Source organism: Silurus meridionalis, chromosome 6, assembly GCF_014805685.1.
Source record: "Silurus meridionalis isolate SWU-2019-XX chromosome 6, ASM1480568v1, whole genome shotgun sequence".
Lineage (NCBI taxonomy): Eukaryota > Metazoa > Chordata > Actinopteri > Siluriformes > Siluridae > Silurus > Silurus meridionalis.
In genome coordinates, this window is record NC_060889.1 from 18636730 (window position 1) to 18654575 (window position 17846).

A 17846-nucleotide genomic window follows, 5' to 3' on the forward strand; every position below is an offset into this window, starting at 1 on the left:
GTTTGAGATCATAGTTCTAAAGCAGGCCACTCAAGATATTTCTCTCCAAACCATGTAAAGTAGATCTTCATGTAGCTGGCTTTGTGCACAGGGGCATTGCCATGCTGGAACAGGTTTGGGTTTCCAAGTTCACGTTAACGCACAATTTAATTATACTGCATCCAAAGACGTCCAATACAGATGTGTGCCTCCAGCTTTGCAGTAACAGTTTGAAGAAGAAGAACATGTGGCAGTAAAGGTCAGGTGCCCCAATACTTTTGGCAATATATTGTATATACATTATTTATACAACAGTAAGGTTTGTCAATATTTTTAAATAGTTAATATATTTATCTTTTGATATTTTGTGTATATATTTATTGTAGTAGATACAATAAATTAAATACATTGATAATACATACATTATATGCATTTATGACTTACAAAACATGTAAATGTAGGGGGCTGTCTCTTATTTTATTTATCAGGATCACACATAAAAAGAAAACAAGCAGAAAAAAAAGACTCTTTATATTGTCTTGTGTGTACATACATACATTATGTTGCATTTCTTTCTCTTCTCATGTCTGCTATGGCTTTTTTATTGCACTAAGCCTTTGACCTTCCTTCCCTCCAGTGCATCAGTTTGAACACCTATGCCTGCTTGAGTCTGCCTCCCCACCCCCATCTTTCTCTCTCTCTCTCTCTCTCTCTCTCTCTCTCTCTCACACACACTTCTTCAGTCCAGTGCGATGATGGGGGTAGAGAGAATCAGAGGGAATCAGATGGAATAAATGGTGCTTTACTTTCATTCACAGCCTCCACTTTCTAATTCAGCATTCTGAAATACAATATATCTTAAACAACTACAGCCTATTAACCTTGGCAGAAAAGAGAGAGAGAGAGAGAGAGAGAGAGAGAGAGAGAGAGAGAGAGAATGACAGCAAGAGGATAGAATGCAAAAAAATGATGATGCATAATTAATTAGATTAACAAGTAGTTGAGCCACCAGTGTATAAAATTGATGCATAACCAGTGAAAGTAGTGTGTGTGTGTGTGTGTGTGTGTGTGTGTGTGTGTGTGTGTGTGTGTGTTTGTGGGAGGATAAATATGCATGCATTTATGATTGGATGGTTTCAATTATAAGTAACTTTGTTAAGGGAACTACTTACCCTGAACGTTTATTAATTCCTCAGTCCCTGACCTTCACTCTCTCTCTCTCTCTCTCTCTCTCTCTCTCTCTCTCTCTCTCTCTCTCTCCATCTCAGCTTATCTCACTTGCTCTCTTAATAACATGTAAGATCATTAGTTAATTGAGTTGTCTAGGAGCTCTCAGCACAAGCAGACACACAAGCAAAAGTTCAATAGATGGGCTGCATGTTGTTAATGAGTCTCCTGTTGCTTTCATTACTGTTTATTTCACTCCTGTGATCAAAGAAGCCTAGAATGGGGATCCTCCACAGAGTTTATTGCCATTACTTTCTATGATTACTCCATATTTATCCTATGTACATTGTTTAGAGCCTGATTCTATTTGGTTCCTCATGATTCAGTAGTAATGCCATGGATATGATGAACACAGGGAGATGCATTCATCCTGCAAAGGAATGTAATTCTGTAGCCTGCACGTTTTATCTTGCTTTACATCCAAGCGAGATCTACAGCTACTGTGGAAATGTACATTCAGTTATCATGCTGTGAAACTCGACCTGGATAACTTATTTAGTTTCATTTACCTGAAACTAAGCTGTCTGCAGATAATGAATGTTCTCTTATATAAAGAAGAGTTCCGCTTTACCTACCATGAACATTATACACTTTTGTAACGTGACACCTTGAATTTATGCTTTAATTATAATAACCCATTGTATGTGATAGTGGGAATATAGATACACTAAATGGACAACAATATTAGGATACCTGGATTTTCCAGTTTTATGTGGTTCATTCCTAAACTGTTACCAAATGTGTGAAGGTGCACAATTGTATTGGATGCCATTGATGTGGTAGCATTTGATTTTCCCCTCATTAAAATACTAGACCCAAACATGTTCCAGCATGACAATACCCTTGTGCACGAAGTGAACTCCATGATGATATGCATTAAATGGGTTGGAATGGCATGGATCTTAATTGGCCTGTTATAGCGCTCTTATTTCAACCTTAGAAAATACCTTTGGGTTGAATTGAAATGCTGACTGCACCCTAAGCCTCCCTACCCTACATCAGTACCTGACTTTACTTACACCCTTGTGGCTGAATGAGCACAAATCTCCACAAATGGTGACTGAATGTGGAATGCGTTTTGTCAATATAGTATATATAAAATGTGAATATATATGTTATAACCATGTTATTACACTTTAATTACATTGTCCAAAGCATTCATTAGAGGCACTAAATCTAGATATTGAAAAAATAGTCTGCATTTAATGCTGTTATGAGTATCACTACCAAACACTTTATTGTTCACAAGCTTTATTAATTTTTTCTATTACCCATATTAAGCAATCTTACAATAAAATAATAGTGAGATATCTGAGAGAGAGAGAGAGAGAGAGAGTGTGTGTGTGTGTGTGTGTGAGAGAGAGAGAGAGAGAGTGAGAGAGAGAGAGAGAGAGAGAGAAACAACACTATGCTGTCAATTTAATCTTCAATAGTCTTCATGGCAGCAGACTATTAGAAATGTTTATATAACTTTATGTCAGTCATAAGGGATTTCATTAGTAAAGTGTCCTGTAGTCCTATAAATACATACTTTTAATAAAATGATCATTATGTATTTATATACAGTATCATAGAATTAATAATAAAACTTAATCAGTTCTTTTAAAGTTGCTTTTCTGTGAGCTCTTTGTAATAACCTGTTATTGCATATGTACATGTCCTGTACTAATTTATTAATGGTTTTTAATAGTTCAGTTTAACATTGTCTTTGTTCTCCCTCTGTAGACCATTCTAGCCTCTAGTCTTGCAGGTTATGAGTTTTTACAGAGTCTGTAGTTTGTATTGCTATGCCTTCAGCTGTTTGCACATTTTATAAAACACACTGGATGGATGTGTGGTAAAGATATGAAGTTCAACATTTAGAGAAATTGTTAATACGAATGTTTTATATGTGTAGGATCGTTGAAGGGCTAAAAATTGTAACTATGTCACTACTGGTTCTCCATTTTGCCATTTTAATTTTTTTCTTCCGGGTTTTTTTGCCATATTTTTGTCATTCTCTTTCATTTCTTTTTTTTTTTTTCATTTTCAGTGTGACACCTCCTGTGCCTTCACCTCATTTTAGAATCTCTTTGTCTTCAATTTTCTTCGCGCTCACTCTCCCTTGCCTCTTTACATTGCACCGCATTCTGTCATTTCTAACTCCATTGTTTTTCTCTGTCAATCCAATTTCTCTCTCTCTCTCTCTCTCTCTCTCTCTCTCTCTCTCTCTCTACTGCTATACTCTGCATCACTCTTTCATTAACTAGCACTTTCTCTTCCTCCTTCTGTCTATCTGACCACCGTTGTCATGATTCTCACTCCATTTCTACATTCTGTTTGCTCCCACTAAGTACAGGGTTGCAACTTGCTTTATAAATCCCCAGGGAAAGATTTATCTACCATTTTATCTGTAACGTTGTCTCTCTGTTATTCATATGTTTCTGCTGAAAGGGACTGAGCGAATATACAGAGTGCATAGGTCATTTTTTTTTTACCCTGGAGCTAAATTGTAGCCCAGCTTGACAATTCTTCTTCTGGAAGAAATGTATAAAAATACATTTGACCTTTTGGGTGTGTGTGTGGGTGTGTGTGTGCAGTTTTAATGGTCTGTTTGTGTATATTTCCTGAGGTTGATGTTGTCATTCACACATCTTTCAAGTCATTTGGAATATATGCTTTTGTGTGTCCTTTGTTGAGCATTCACTCACTCACTCACTCACTCACTCACTCACTCACTTACTCACAAACAAAAATTAACCGGAATATAACTTAGTAGCGACTTTATTTTGTAATAATTGCCCATGTCACAAACTATATCACGGTAGAATAATACTATCTAATTTGCTGCAGTCACTGTGAGGAGATGTTTAAGGGGATGTTTAAGGCTGTGTGCTGTGTGTGTGTAAAAGAGAGAGAAGGATAGAGACAGAGGCTGAGAGAGAGAAAGGTGAAAGGTGTTCCTAACTGTATGGGCTGTTAGCAAGGGGCTTAATTAAATCAGCATTGATTGCCGTTCTCTGACATTAGCGTGGGTGTGTTATTGATTGATGGCGTGTTTGGAGAGAGATCTGAGCACAATGGGCTCTGGATCACTATCGGGCTCAAATGTCTCAAGAGAAGGACAGAAAAACCAGCTACCATCAGTCACAACATGGCTTCTGCATTCATGCGTTCTATGTAATTTTGTGTTAATAGCAATTCACTGTCGGTCACATGGCCATTAAACAGACATTTGTTACTCTAACCGTTTTGTTAACGTGTTAATGGAAATTTCCACTGTGTGTCTTTACTATGGTTAAGTGCTCAATTCCCTATAATTTAATTAACAAACTGTCTCAGTCTTTCTGTCTGTTTTCTGATATACAATCCTCCATTGTAAAGGCCATTGGTTAATTTCTGCTTTTTTGTTTCATACCTCTAATCTGTTACCCAATGTATGCAAATATTGAATATAAGCCATGTCAGCAAGTAATCCTACTATATAGGTGATCCCGTGTGTACCCCTATGTGTGTACCCCATTATTCATTTCAAAAGAAAAAAAATTACCATAGGATGTGTATTTATAGCTATGACTATATATACTACAGTATATAGAATAAAGTATTGGGACAACTAAGTTTTTTCTGCCATATTTTTTTTTTTTTTTTTTTAACTGTTGGAGATATACAATTGTATAGAATGTTTATAGAAGCATAAAATTTTCCCTTGACTCGAATTAGGAAACCCAAGCCTGTTCCAGCATTTCAATGCCCTTGTGCAGAAAGCGAACTCCATGATGATATGCTCTACATGGGTTGGAGTGGAAGATCTTCACTGGCCTGCTATTGAGTTTTTACATCAACTTTACTGAACACCTTTGTTATGAATTGGAATGCTGACTGCACCCCACACCTTCTCACCCTACATTAGTACCTGACTTCACTAACACCATTGTGACTGAATGAGCAAGAATGTCCACAAGCACACTCCAAAATTTTGCGTCTCTTCTTAGAAGAGTAGAGTGAATTATGACAGTAAATTGGGACTAAATGTGAAATGGGATGTTCAGAAATCACAAATGAGTGTTATGGTCTAATGTCCACAAACGTTTGTCCATATAGTGTATGTATTTACATATATGTATAATTCACTATCTCTTTATATTCTCTGCTTTGTTAGGGATCTCTCTGGAGAATGTGTTTGACTACAGTGAGTACTGGGAGGTCGCACGTGGCCTGTATGCTCCTTTTGACTGTACTGCCACTATGAAGTCTGGAAATGCTGATGTCTATGAGAACGAGATCCCGGGAGGCCAGTACACTAACTTGCACTTCCAGGCCCATAGCATGGGTCTGGGCAACAAGTTTAAAGAAGTGAAGAAAGCATATGCTGAGGCAAACAAACTGCTGGGTGACCTTATCAAGGTAAAACAGTTCCTGTCCATCTTCTATTCTCTTTCTCTCTCTCGCTGTGTCTTTCTAGCTCTGTCTCGCACTCTGTTATTGACTGTCTCAGTTCTGTAATTTGGTTGAAAACTGTTCTCTTGGGGAAAGCGCTGGAATTTTCTATTATGTGAAATTGATTTAGCTGTCTGACTTTTTCTGTGGAGCTTCCTAAATCTAAAAAAGCAAATGTAATTTACTTCCAAATCAAATAGACGCATATTAGAAGCACATGATCGACCTAGTGCCATTCTGTTAATTTTGTTTGTATGAACATTTATTACATAAATAAAAATACTATTCATTATAGAATGCACATTCATTACACATAGCCAGGGGAATCCTAGTTGGCTAATTTGCACTATAAATCTGCTTAATTCTAGTTAGCTAAGATCCTTGATTAGTCCTTGTAGATTTTGTGTGTGTGTGTGTGTGTGTGTGTGTGTGTGTGTGTGTGTGTGTGTGTGTGTGTGTGTGTGTGTGTGTGTGTGTGTGTGTGTGTGTGTAAGAGAGAGAGAGAGAGAGAGAGAGAGAGAGAGAGAGAGAGAGGTTGGAGGGAGGTTAATCAGCATATCAGTTTATACCTCAGCCCCAAAGCATTTAGTTCCTTCCTGACATGCTCAACCTTCCCTAAGGCTGATCCACTGAAGCAGATTTGGTATGCTTACATTCCGCTCCACCACTGACAGCTTCCTATTCAATGTAATCATTTACGCAGGCTCTCCTTGCGAGTTTTTGATACATGCATCTGCATCTTATTGTCATTCGAATCACACGCCCTCTCTTTCGCAGTCTTGCTGCATCTCTCTTTATCCAGTCCTCTAAAATGCCTGGTTTTAGAGGAAGTTGATGAGATCATTAGCATTTTAGAGCTTCTCGTGAACCGTGTTAAAAACTTACTTCATGTTTGGGTCTTCCCGTTTAGATAAATATGGGAACACTAATTATATGATTGATACGGTGGCTAGTTGGTTAAATGTTTTTGTTTCAGGCTAACCTCATCATTACCGTCATATGACTTTGATATATAAGTAGGTGCGCAGTGCAAAGCAAACAAAATGTCATAATAAGACTGTCCATGTGATTGCTAAATTCACATTCGATGTAACAATCACAGACAAAAGCAAAACCTGTGCTTTATTCTATCCAGTGCATGTGGTTCCAGATGTGAAACAGCTTTGCATTTTCCAGAAAACCAAAAGAGCTTCAGTGAGCTTGGCCCAGATTCTCTTCACGTCTGGAACTGTACAATGATTACAATTTTTTTTTCCAAAATATATTCTTTCAGTTTCTTTAGAGTTTTAATAAAGGTGGTTGAGTGCACTTTATAATACTCTCCTGCAAAATATATTTCCCCTAATAATAATAATATCCCCTAGGTGTTCATTTGAGCTGAGATCTGATGACCATGAAGGTCACAGCATATGATTTATATAACTTTATCCTTTTTAAACCATTTAGTGAGCCCCTGTATCTGTTGGATTATGGTGGAGTCAGGAAGAAACCACTCCTTTTAGGATTGACTTTTTTCTTCCTTAATAATGGTAACCAATCAGAAGATCTTTATAATGATTTGCAGCGAACTGCAAGCCATCAAATGTTCCATCACTGCATTACAGAGCCACTGGCTTTTATTTACATTTTTCACTTGTTACCAGAGTAATACTTATATTTAGATTCAGACAATAGCACCGCCCAAACACCCTTTATTTAATGTCATTTCAGTTTCGCTATTACCAAAATCTATTAGTATGCTAATCGATCCTCTGTGTTGAGTATCCTGATTTTCAAGCTGAGGGCTTTTCAACATGTTCAGTTTCCTGCATGAAAACGTTACATACACTACTGATATTTTAAATATACAAATACAGCAGGCTTTCTTTGTCTGTTTTTCAGACAGATTCTCATTGTTGTACTGTTATATTGACAGTGCTGACTCACACAACACGAGTCCACTCAAAATAGAAGTGTTCACACAATCACATGCAGGCTTACAGATTTTTCACAGATCAAGCAACCATTACAATAGATTCTGATCAAACTCTTGCATTTTGTGCATTTTTTCGATTACAGTACATGAAATGTTAGTTCTTCATAAGTGTCAATGTATAAGGAAAACATTTATGTTTCTGTTAGGAGCCTAAGTGATGCCAATTTCCTCACTTTATCCTAGTGACAGCTGCAATTTATCTGGCACAAACAGTATCCTAGGAACGCTGTGTGTGAGACCCTGGTCATGACTCCAGTTACACTGCAAAAAAATCTCATCTTAGCATGTACAAATATCTGAATATATCCAGATGTATCCAGTATCTCATGTTATACTTTTGCAATAAATCATATATAGTATCATTAAACATATTTCTTAACATTATCACCTATCACCTATTTCAAGAATATACTTTTCTTATTTTATTGGCAGAGCATTTTGTTTCTTTCCAGAAAATAAAAGCCTAAGATGAGCAAAACGTTTTGGCACAGAGTACAAATGGCTTGGAAAAGGTTAAATCATATACAGTGGAACCTCGGGTTACGAGTTTAATTGGTTCCATCACTTTACTCTTAACCTGAAAAGCTCGTATCCCGATACAAATTTTCCCAGGCTTCTTTGTTGGCGGCATGGTGATAGGAATACGTACAGTATTTAAAGTTCAGTAATTCCACACTGTTAGAGCGACGAGCGGATGTGTATGTGCTGCACGAGAGCGCAGCGAGAGCACGTGGCGATACGTAAAAAAACTAACCTGCCTGCGATTTTTCCGTGCACAACGCTCATATCCTAAAAAATTTCTCGTAACTAGAGGCAACATTTTTTATGAATTGCAACTCTTAACCTGAATTTTACGTATACAGGGGCGCTCGTAACCCGAGGTTCCACTGTATGAACAACTAGATAAATTTAATTCTCTGAGAAAAAAAACTTCACTTGCTGAGATGGCATTTTTTTGCAGTGTGTCTGTGCTACATGCATAGTATAATTTTATTTTATTTATGTAGGACCACTTCATAATACTGGTTTTGTATGCCTTATTTTTTGTTTTTGTTCATTTGTTTGTTTTTTTTTACAAAAAACAACCAAACAATATTTGTAGCTTTACAGTATGTGCTTCTTTTTTCCCAGACCAAAAACTAAGCAGAGCATGTGCACACTCTACTTTATTACATTATTGGATATTTATTGGATTTCTTACTATCAAGATTGCCATATCTACATGATAATAGCCCTTGCAAATGCACACACACACTTAATAACAATTCTAAATTGTATGACAAATGCCAGGCAACATGCTGTGTAAATTTCGAATATAGATCAGTGAGGATGTCCCATTGACGAGGCAGTTTTCTGTTGATGTTATTGACGTTTTATAATTATCAAGATGGCATCCTCCTTTCATCCCTCTAAAGCTAAAAGCTAATGCTTGGTTAAGTAGGAAAGAACCAGCTAATGAATTGGCAGATACAAAATTAAGAGAAAATTGAGTTATCATGAGCGATTGTGTGATTTAAATAGAATTCCATAATGTTTATGCTTTACGCATACATGCAAATGGAAAACGAAGTAGACAGAATGTGTAAAATCACATCGGTATCACTGATGTGGTCACATTTTCAAATGAACCTGGATTGGGATTGAGACATTGGCCAAAAAGGAAGAACATCTGTTATGCAAACACACTTGAGCCACTTCAGATTGGCATTTTTGAGAATTGGCCTTTAGACTGTCCTTCGTAGCAACACTTTTGCACCACTATCCAGGCTCACTTGAGCTATGGGTCAACGTCAAGGTAACACCAGCAGAGAAACAATAAAGAAAATGCTCTGTGACCTTTAACATTTTCAAACAATAGCATTTGATTAATGTTTCTTCCCACTGCTGATGCCTCAGAATCCTTTTCTAGAAGCCATTCATTACCTTAATCTCTTGATTCAATAATACTAATAGCTAAGCAGTTTCAGTGCAGATGTAATTAGGCTGACTTTGAATCAGCGAACTAGGTGGTTCCCTTCACCTTATCAGTCACAAGAGAAAGGAGAAAGAACGATATATAAGGTATTACAGGAACAGGTGAAAGATATTCAGGTTAAAGAATATAATTAACATGAAAAAGCTAGGGAGCACTTTCATTCCCAAACTAGGAGCTACAAGTGAATCTCTCAATCGTCTTTTGTTCCTATGAATTATTTTGCAAAGTAATATTTATAACTAGCCGAACCAGTGTTGTTTAGCTCCAACAAAATGTTTCACAAATCACATTCGAATAATATTGTCTAGAATAGTACAAATTCCCCCTTATTACAATCCCCCATAGTTCAAGTCCCCCTTGGCAAAGGAGGAAGTGGTATATCAATGGTTAAGGCCCTGTGTTACTGATCGTAAGGCCTTAACCATCTATGCTCCAGGGGTGCTGTATCATTGCTGACCCAGTGCTCGGACCCCAGCTTTCTAACAATTTATGGGATTTATGAAGAAAGAATTTCACTGTGCTAAAAAGCCTCTTGTGTTCCAAAAAGTTAAATATTGAATAATTATTCTCATGTACCATTTGGACATACCAAAAGGTCTGTTGTGCATAGCAGCCTTCTGGATTTCTTAGTTTAGTAAATACGTTTGGATGCAGGGGCAGACTTTTTTAAATGAAGATGCAGTCCATGACAACCCTCACGATGACAGTGGAACGTTTTAAGAGAGATAGAGCTCATTAGTGTTTTGAAGATTAGTGTGCATAAAATCAATAAAAAAAATGTTCATCTCCACTGGGAATGTCTTGACTCTGACGTGCCATCTAGTGGATGTCACTTTTAAATCTTGTGATTGTACAGTTTGGAAACTATCAAATGATTGTGGAGATAATGACGATGCTCACCTTACTGTTGCTTCTCACGTGCACACAAAAGCATTTCTCAATTATAAAATTTTACAGTCGTTCCTATATTATAAATCTGAAATTTTAAAAAAGGTCACAGAAAATTCATGATGTCAGTTTAGGGATATTTGTTCAAACATTTTGCTTGTAATTATCATGATATTGAAGCTCAATCTACATGTGTTGAGTGAAGTTGAAAGTTGAATACAGATACAGAAAACAGCTTGGAAATAAAAGTGATGTATGGCATCTTGAAAAATGTCTGTCCTTGTTGGGGTCAGTCTGCAAACTAACTCTATCACTGCCCACTGGGCTTATACACTCACTTTTACTTGTGTACACACACACACTAAACACACACAAAGCAAGTACATGCATATAGTTATTAAGTTCAAAGCTCTCAGTTTCCTGCCATTGGCCAAACAGATGCACCCTGTCAGCTTTTAGGAGAATCAGAACACAGTAGACCAGGAACGATGTAAAATGTGTTTGTGTGTGTTTGTGTTTAAGAATGTATATGAAAATGTAGGTCTAAGTTTCATTAGGTTTGTGCCCTTTGTCTCAATGTGTGTCTGATCTTGTTTTAATCCTGTCTCAGTCTCATCTTATTACGACTCCTCTGACCGCCTCAGTAACTGCTGCTGACAGAAGCTTGGCTTGCGTTAGCTTAAGCATGAGGCTTAGCCACTTAACAAAACCCCTACCCAATTAAGACACAATGGATTTTTGAGCCAAGCTTTAAAGCCCTAGTTAAACCGGATGCTTTATATTCCAAGTTTTCAGCTTCTTCCCTTTTTTTTCTGCAGCACCTGGTGCTCCATTATTCTTTTCAATCCGATTGTAGCTAAATTACAGCCTCAGGAGGCATGTTCCAGGATTGATGGCGGAACTACAAATCCCATAGGGCCTCGCAGTTCCGTTGTGGCTCCGTGCCAATGTTCAGACTACAAATGACTACGGTAGGATGATTATCAAGCAGCAAATTAACTCAATTTCATCAATTCTGCCTGGAGTGACTCAATAATTACGGTGCATATTCACAGTCTTCATCTGTTTGTAGTCTAGAAGGGAAAAGATGCAGGTGCTAATGGACAAACTTGAGAATATCTCATTATTTGCTTTGCACAAATACATTTCAGCTGTCAGTCATCATGTTTCCTAAGCAAATGCCTTGTATGTTTGCAGCAGTTTATTTGTCAAATAAAGCTTTTCTGATTCTGCTGATGAAAGAACACAGAGTGTGCGATGTTAAAATGAACAGAGACAGAATTTCTGTTTAATCATTTAAAGTTGTGGAGGCATAATGTCACATAAAGAGGTGAAGTGAAGAGTCTGATCTTAGAATAGTTTTACTTTTAAACACACCTGTCACGAAGGTGCTACATTTCAGGAGATCAGCCAACAGAAATCCTCATTTTGTTCCTCAGACTTGTATGTGTTGCAAGCAGTTTTCAGTATTGCCTTAAAACCATTTTAAAACCAAATCTATTATTAACCTTAATACGGTATGCAGACTAAGGGGTGCCTCTGTATTACAAAGTGATTATTTGTTTCTTAAAGTAGATTCAATAGATACAGAATTAAATTGCTTACTTGGTTTCATAGTAATGTAGGATTTGACTACACCTTCAGCTACAAGCCTTAATAATGACTTTGTCTTTGTGTTTTAGGCCAATATGCCCTGTTTTTATTTTTTGCATTATTTCACATGCAACTACAGATGATGATCTCAAATTTACTTTCAGTGTCTCCGCTTTACCTCACTTCACATTTCTATTACACAGATTGTGTTTAGGACTTTTTGATAGACATAATCTGTAGATGTATTCAAGGTAGGTCAGATGAAATAATATTTTCTGTCTCAGTTCAAATCTTTGAACTTACCATTTTAAAGCTAATATTTACAAATTTTAACCCAGCTAAGATGTAAATCCACACTAAGTAGTGAACAGAGTTTAAAAGTTAAATAACCTGAGCCAAATCTGATTACATTTGTCTGAATTCCATAGAACTACAAACAATAACTAGAACTCCTCCATGTGACCTGCAGAACCCTGGAAAAATGGGCATAAAGATTAAGCTAGCTAATAACTGCTACTAACAGACTCAGAAAATATATTAAAAAAACATGATAAAGAAAAGACAGTCAGAAACAGTACTGACTGTAAAGGAGATTTTCAATGGTTCCTCCATAGAGACACATCAATACTGAGTTGATTCCTGTGAACTCTGTGGCATTAAAAACATTCAATTTCCAGAGTAATGAACACACAAAAAAAGTAGTTTTAATTGCACCTTCTTGTTTTCTTTTCTTTCCCTTGGGAAGGGATGCAAGAAAGGGAAACAAGAATAAACTCATTTAGCAAATGAGGCATCCCTGCCCACTAAAGTGTACTTTTAAGTGATTGATGGAAATTCACTTGAAGCTTTGATGTCTTGCTGAATTAATTGTATGTAAGAGAACAGTGACTAGGTCTGTATACTGAATAAACTGTAAGTTAACTATTTCTAAACAGATACTTCACACTTTAAATGCACCTCTTAGTAAATATTATAGGCATTTAAAACTTATTTTTATTCCTTATGTGTCATTTCATTCAATCATTTTTAGTAAAACATGTTCAAAAGTACACAAAGATATAATTCCATAATTCAATTTGGTTTTATTTATATAGAGCTTTTTTGAAATGCATATTGTCTCAGAAAAGAAGATTAAGAATATACATTTTAGCATCAGACATTATTTCCAGATTGTTTATTTCTTTTCCATTAATATATATAAAATTATTCCCAACAGTCTAATTCACGTAATTTCATAACATTCATAATGAAAGTTTAGCTTAGAGTTTCTATCCAAGCAGATGTTAGTCTTCATATCACGTGTTGCTGTAGACATAGAAATCCAATATTATATGGGGGCGGTGTGGCTGTGGCTGCAGCAAAAGAAGACTTTTTTAATTTTGTTATTTGTGTTTTTTTTTCCTTTAGTAATGGCATTCATTATTGAGATACCTGTTTGTGATGCACCGCTCTGTTATACTGCTGTTATACTAATTCTTTAAAAATTTTGATGATGGTATTTAGAGCTGGATTGATTCAGATAGGACACCACTGAAAGCCTAGGTGTGAAATGCACAGCCTGCCTCTGTTACACACACACACACACACACACACACACACACACACACACGAATATGAAAACCAGCAAAAAAATATATATGCAAACATAAAAATAAGCATGTATACTACAATTTATGACATGGAAAAACTTTAATGGCTGCCAACAACATTTGGATCAGTACTGTTCACCACATGTTCTATTGAGCAATCATGTGTTGACTTAAATAAGATTCAACTCATTGCTTAACTCTTTATTTTTAAAGAATAGTGTACCATATGCTTATGTCCCACGTTAAAATTAACATTATATCTTTGATACCTGTCTGAGATCTGTTTCAAATTTAGAGCGCACCGTCTAAAAAACATGAACTTAAGATTCAAAAGAGTATCATTTAAAGTTTAGGGATGCACACTGCAGTCTCATCATGCATCTTCCTCTGTTCTTCATGTGAAGGTTTGGGAGCATACAATCACAGCATTGTCAAAATGTTTACCAAAACAATGATGCTAATGTTGGTCTCAGCAGCCGAGCCAGCTAGCTGACAGCGTTAGGATGTGTCACTTGGCTGAAATACGAAGCCTTTAGCACAAATAAAAGACACCTTGACATTTAACGTTGCACACACCCCCTCCAACACAAACAAACACACACAAACACACACACTTGTTTCTTACTTGTCCATTTGTCAGCGTCCCACCTGCTCCCTGTCTTTGGTCTTTTCTGCCCTCTCATCGCTCTTCTGAAATCTTTTGTTCTTTCTTACTCATTTTTAGGCTAGCTTGTTCAGTAACCCATGGGAATTCTGTCCAGCTTTTATCTGTATAACACTTCTGTGTAATTTTACTGTGTAGTGATCTGCACTGGCAACGCAAAGGGAGCATAGACTATTTTTATGATTATCTACCTCTTTTTTCTCTCTTTCCACAGGTGACTCCATCATCTAAGATTGTGGGAGATTTGGCACAGTTCATGGTTCAAAACTCGCTTTCTAGGGCCGAGGTAGAGGAACGGGCAGATGAACTGTCCTTCCCTTTGTCTGTGGTGGAGTTTCTGCAGGGACACATTGGCATTCCTCATGGAGGCTTCCCTGAGCCTTTCAGGTCAAAGGTAAAAAAAGATCACACTTACAACACGACATGAGCGTGCACACACACACACACCCACCCACACACACACATACATTTAGATACACATTTTAATAATACATGCACAATGGCAATTAAGTGAAATAACACAGCTTGTGAATGAAGCCACAGTGATAGTAGGCAAACTTCTGGCCTGAATAGTATCAGTGTTTCCCAAATACGCCAAAAGGCTGAGTTTTATCTGTCATCATTTTAAATCTGTGCACGATCTACTCCTGCACTCAGTCAATACATCTTGTGAAGGTTAACTAGACCATAACAGCATTACAGACAAAAAGGCATCTGATTTTATTCCAGCAGATTGCTTTAAAACCCTCAATTAGCGTTTAAGCTTTAATTTTGTCACTTCATTGTTGTCAAGATGCTGCACGGTTAATTAATTTTTTAAAGAGGAAACTGAGTATTTCTCCATTTTTGTTCTCCCTTCTGTGTTTAGAGTGGCTTTGTGTTTTAGAGAGAGAAAGAGAATTTTAATCAGGCCTTTTCCAACTGCATAGCAGTGAAATGTGCACTATGTACTGTGCAGCAAATCCTCCTATCAGCAAGAGCAAGCTGCTCCAAAAATGTCTTTAACTGACATTAAAAAATATGTATTTAATGGCATACTTACTACAACAATGTAATTTTCTACCTAGTTAAAGAAATGTTCCTCATATAAATCTCCGAATGTAATAAAAGCGAAAGGAATATAGCCTTTAGCCAAGAATTACATAATCTGTACAATATAAATAAAACAAGTGGGTATGTATTAACTGTTTTTTTCTTTTCAGTAAATGTCTATTTTATAGAACAATTATACTATATCGCAATTCTGAGATTGTATCATATGGAAATGTTTTTACTTACTTATCCCAACGTTAGGCATAACTCCAATAAAAGATTGGCTGGAGAAATTCAACAAGGCTAGGACTTCATTATAGGGAATTACTAATGACAGCAGCAATTTGTAATGTTTAGTGTCCACTCACCTTCCAACCCTATACTTTATTTTGGAAATCAGCGAAGTGAAATTGTGTCATACAGACTCAGGGGGTGGAACTTAATTCTGGGCCATAAATATATAAAATGAGACTCAAATCGAGTCGTTTTGGTTATTTAAGGTTTTATTGGATCGTAAGGGTCAGAAAAATGTAAAGGGGATTGTAAGATAAATTATGCTATTCAAAAGGTGGATGAACATTTTTTTAAGCACTTTATTTAATTGTTAATGGTTCCTAATTTTTTAACCCTTTTTAACAATTTCGGCTTCTTCTAATCATGACAAACAGCACCTTTAATGTATGTTTTTTGCAATAAATAATCATTTTAATGTAGACCTCTCACATTTAACATATTTATTACTCTTTTTATAAACTAGCTATATAAAATGATTTGACAGGTTTATTTAGTGCACATTTCTACTTAATGGTACTTAGTTAACTACCCAGTGATATTTGTTTTAGCACAATATGATTAAAGTTTCCACCTGCCAGATCTTCAGACAGTAGTTTAGAAGGAAGCAACATCTCTGATACACTGAATTATACTTGGAAATTCAGTTTAGTACAGTTTGTTTGTGTCTACGGGTGAGAAAGATAGAAAGGTGTTGTTCTCCTCAAGTAAATTTCTCATCTGCGCTTGTATTTTGATGTGCCTGTTCTGTGATATTTTTTTTACCCCTAGTAAGTGCTATGCTGTGCTGGTTAATGAAATCTTTCTGGCAAGAAACCACTGAGACTGCTGTCATATTGATGAGGCTCTTTTTACTAGCAGAGGGCTAGTCGGCTTTACAACTCTCCCATTTCTCTCTATCACACTTCTGCTCAAACACACACTCGATATCCCTGAGGTCTGTAACACCCTGGAGCTCAAAGAGAAAAGATCAAACGGTGTTTGTCAACGATGGCAGTATTTCCATACGAGGCCCTACAGGGAACACTATATTGGTCTTCAAAGAGTGACATGCGCATTTAGCATACTGCCAGGAGAGAGATAGTGAGATGGATGGATGGATGGATGGATGGATGGATGGATGGATGGATGGATAGATAGATAGATAGATAGATAGATAGATAGATAGATAGATAGATAGATAGATAGATAGATAGATAGATAGATAGATAGATAGATAGATAGATAGATAGATAGATTTCATAACCTTCCCTGTATTACCATCTCTGCTAAAAGGGCTTAGGGACTGGCATTAGTGTCTGGCATTGTTGATTCTATTGACCTCAATGGGGCTCATTTAATGATTCACAATATTCCACAAGAGTAAATACGTCTCCTGCAGTTAAGCTTTTAACAAGTCAGTGATTGTGATGATATCTGTGCATTTTAAAAGTTGTTTAAACTCACACCAAACATATTCAAATAAACTGCATCCAAATGTATGTCCTGATTGAAAATACTGCAGTTTGTTTTAAAACTCACTCATGTTTTCTCTGTATACATTTCTGTGTATTTTTTTTTATCCACTTTCTGTAGACACTGCTATGATATAATGATATCTTAGACCTTCATAGTGTACTATATGCTCAGTAAGACACACTACATGGGACTGATTTAGGGGTATACACTATGCAGCTTCTACAACATGGTATTAAACAATAGAAAGGAGTAGTTAAGGTGTAATTATGGGACTGCTGTAAGTACCATCAAGTACCAGCAAAACACAACAGTCATATTTCAAAACACAAGGTCAAGTAAAAGAAAAATGCAGCAAATGCAAGTCAAAAGCACCATATAAGCAACTTAAACAACACCACAACTGCAAGTTAAAAACTCCAAAACAGCAACCCTAAAACACAACAAATGAATTACTATCCCACAACATGAAGTAAAAAGAAAAAAAACTACAATGGAAAGTCTTAAACATTCAACGAATAAAACATTTTAACAGCAAAATTTGTAGATATGCTATCAAACTTGCATGGAAAACAATAATTTTGTGAAAGGAAGTTTATTTATTTGGGAAAAAAGAATGATTATTCCCTATAATGATGCATTAAATGATTGAGTCAGTCAAGTATAAAATTATTGAGAAATAGCATCTATATATATATATATATATATATATATATATATATATATATATATATATATATATATATATACACACCACAT

General features: G+C 36.3%; 1 protein-coding gene across 1 annotated transcript in view; it reads left to right on the forward strand.

Moving 5' to 3' along the window:
• The window catches only part of pcxb (pyruvate carboxylase b), a 193881-nt gene that overhangs the window by 162047 nt on the left and 13988 nt on the right, over nt 1-17846 (forward strand). The window contains exons 17-18 of the mRNA XM_046850993.1: nt 5348-5592; nt 14524-14703. Of these exons, the coding sequence (XP_046706949.1) occupies nt 5348-5592; nt 14524-14703 (425 nt within the window). The remainder of the gene's footprint in view (nt 1-5347; nt 5593-14523; nt 14704-17846) is intronic.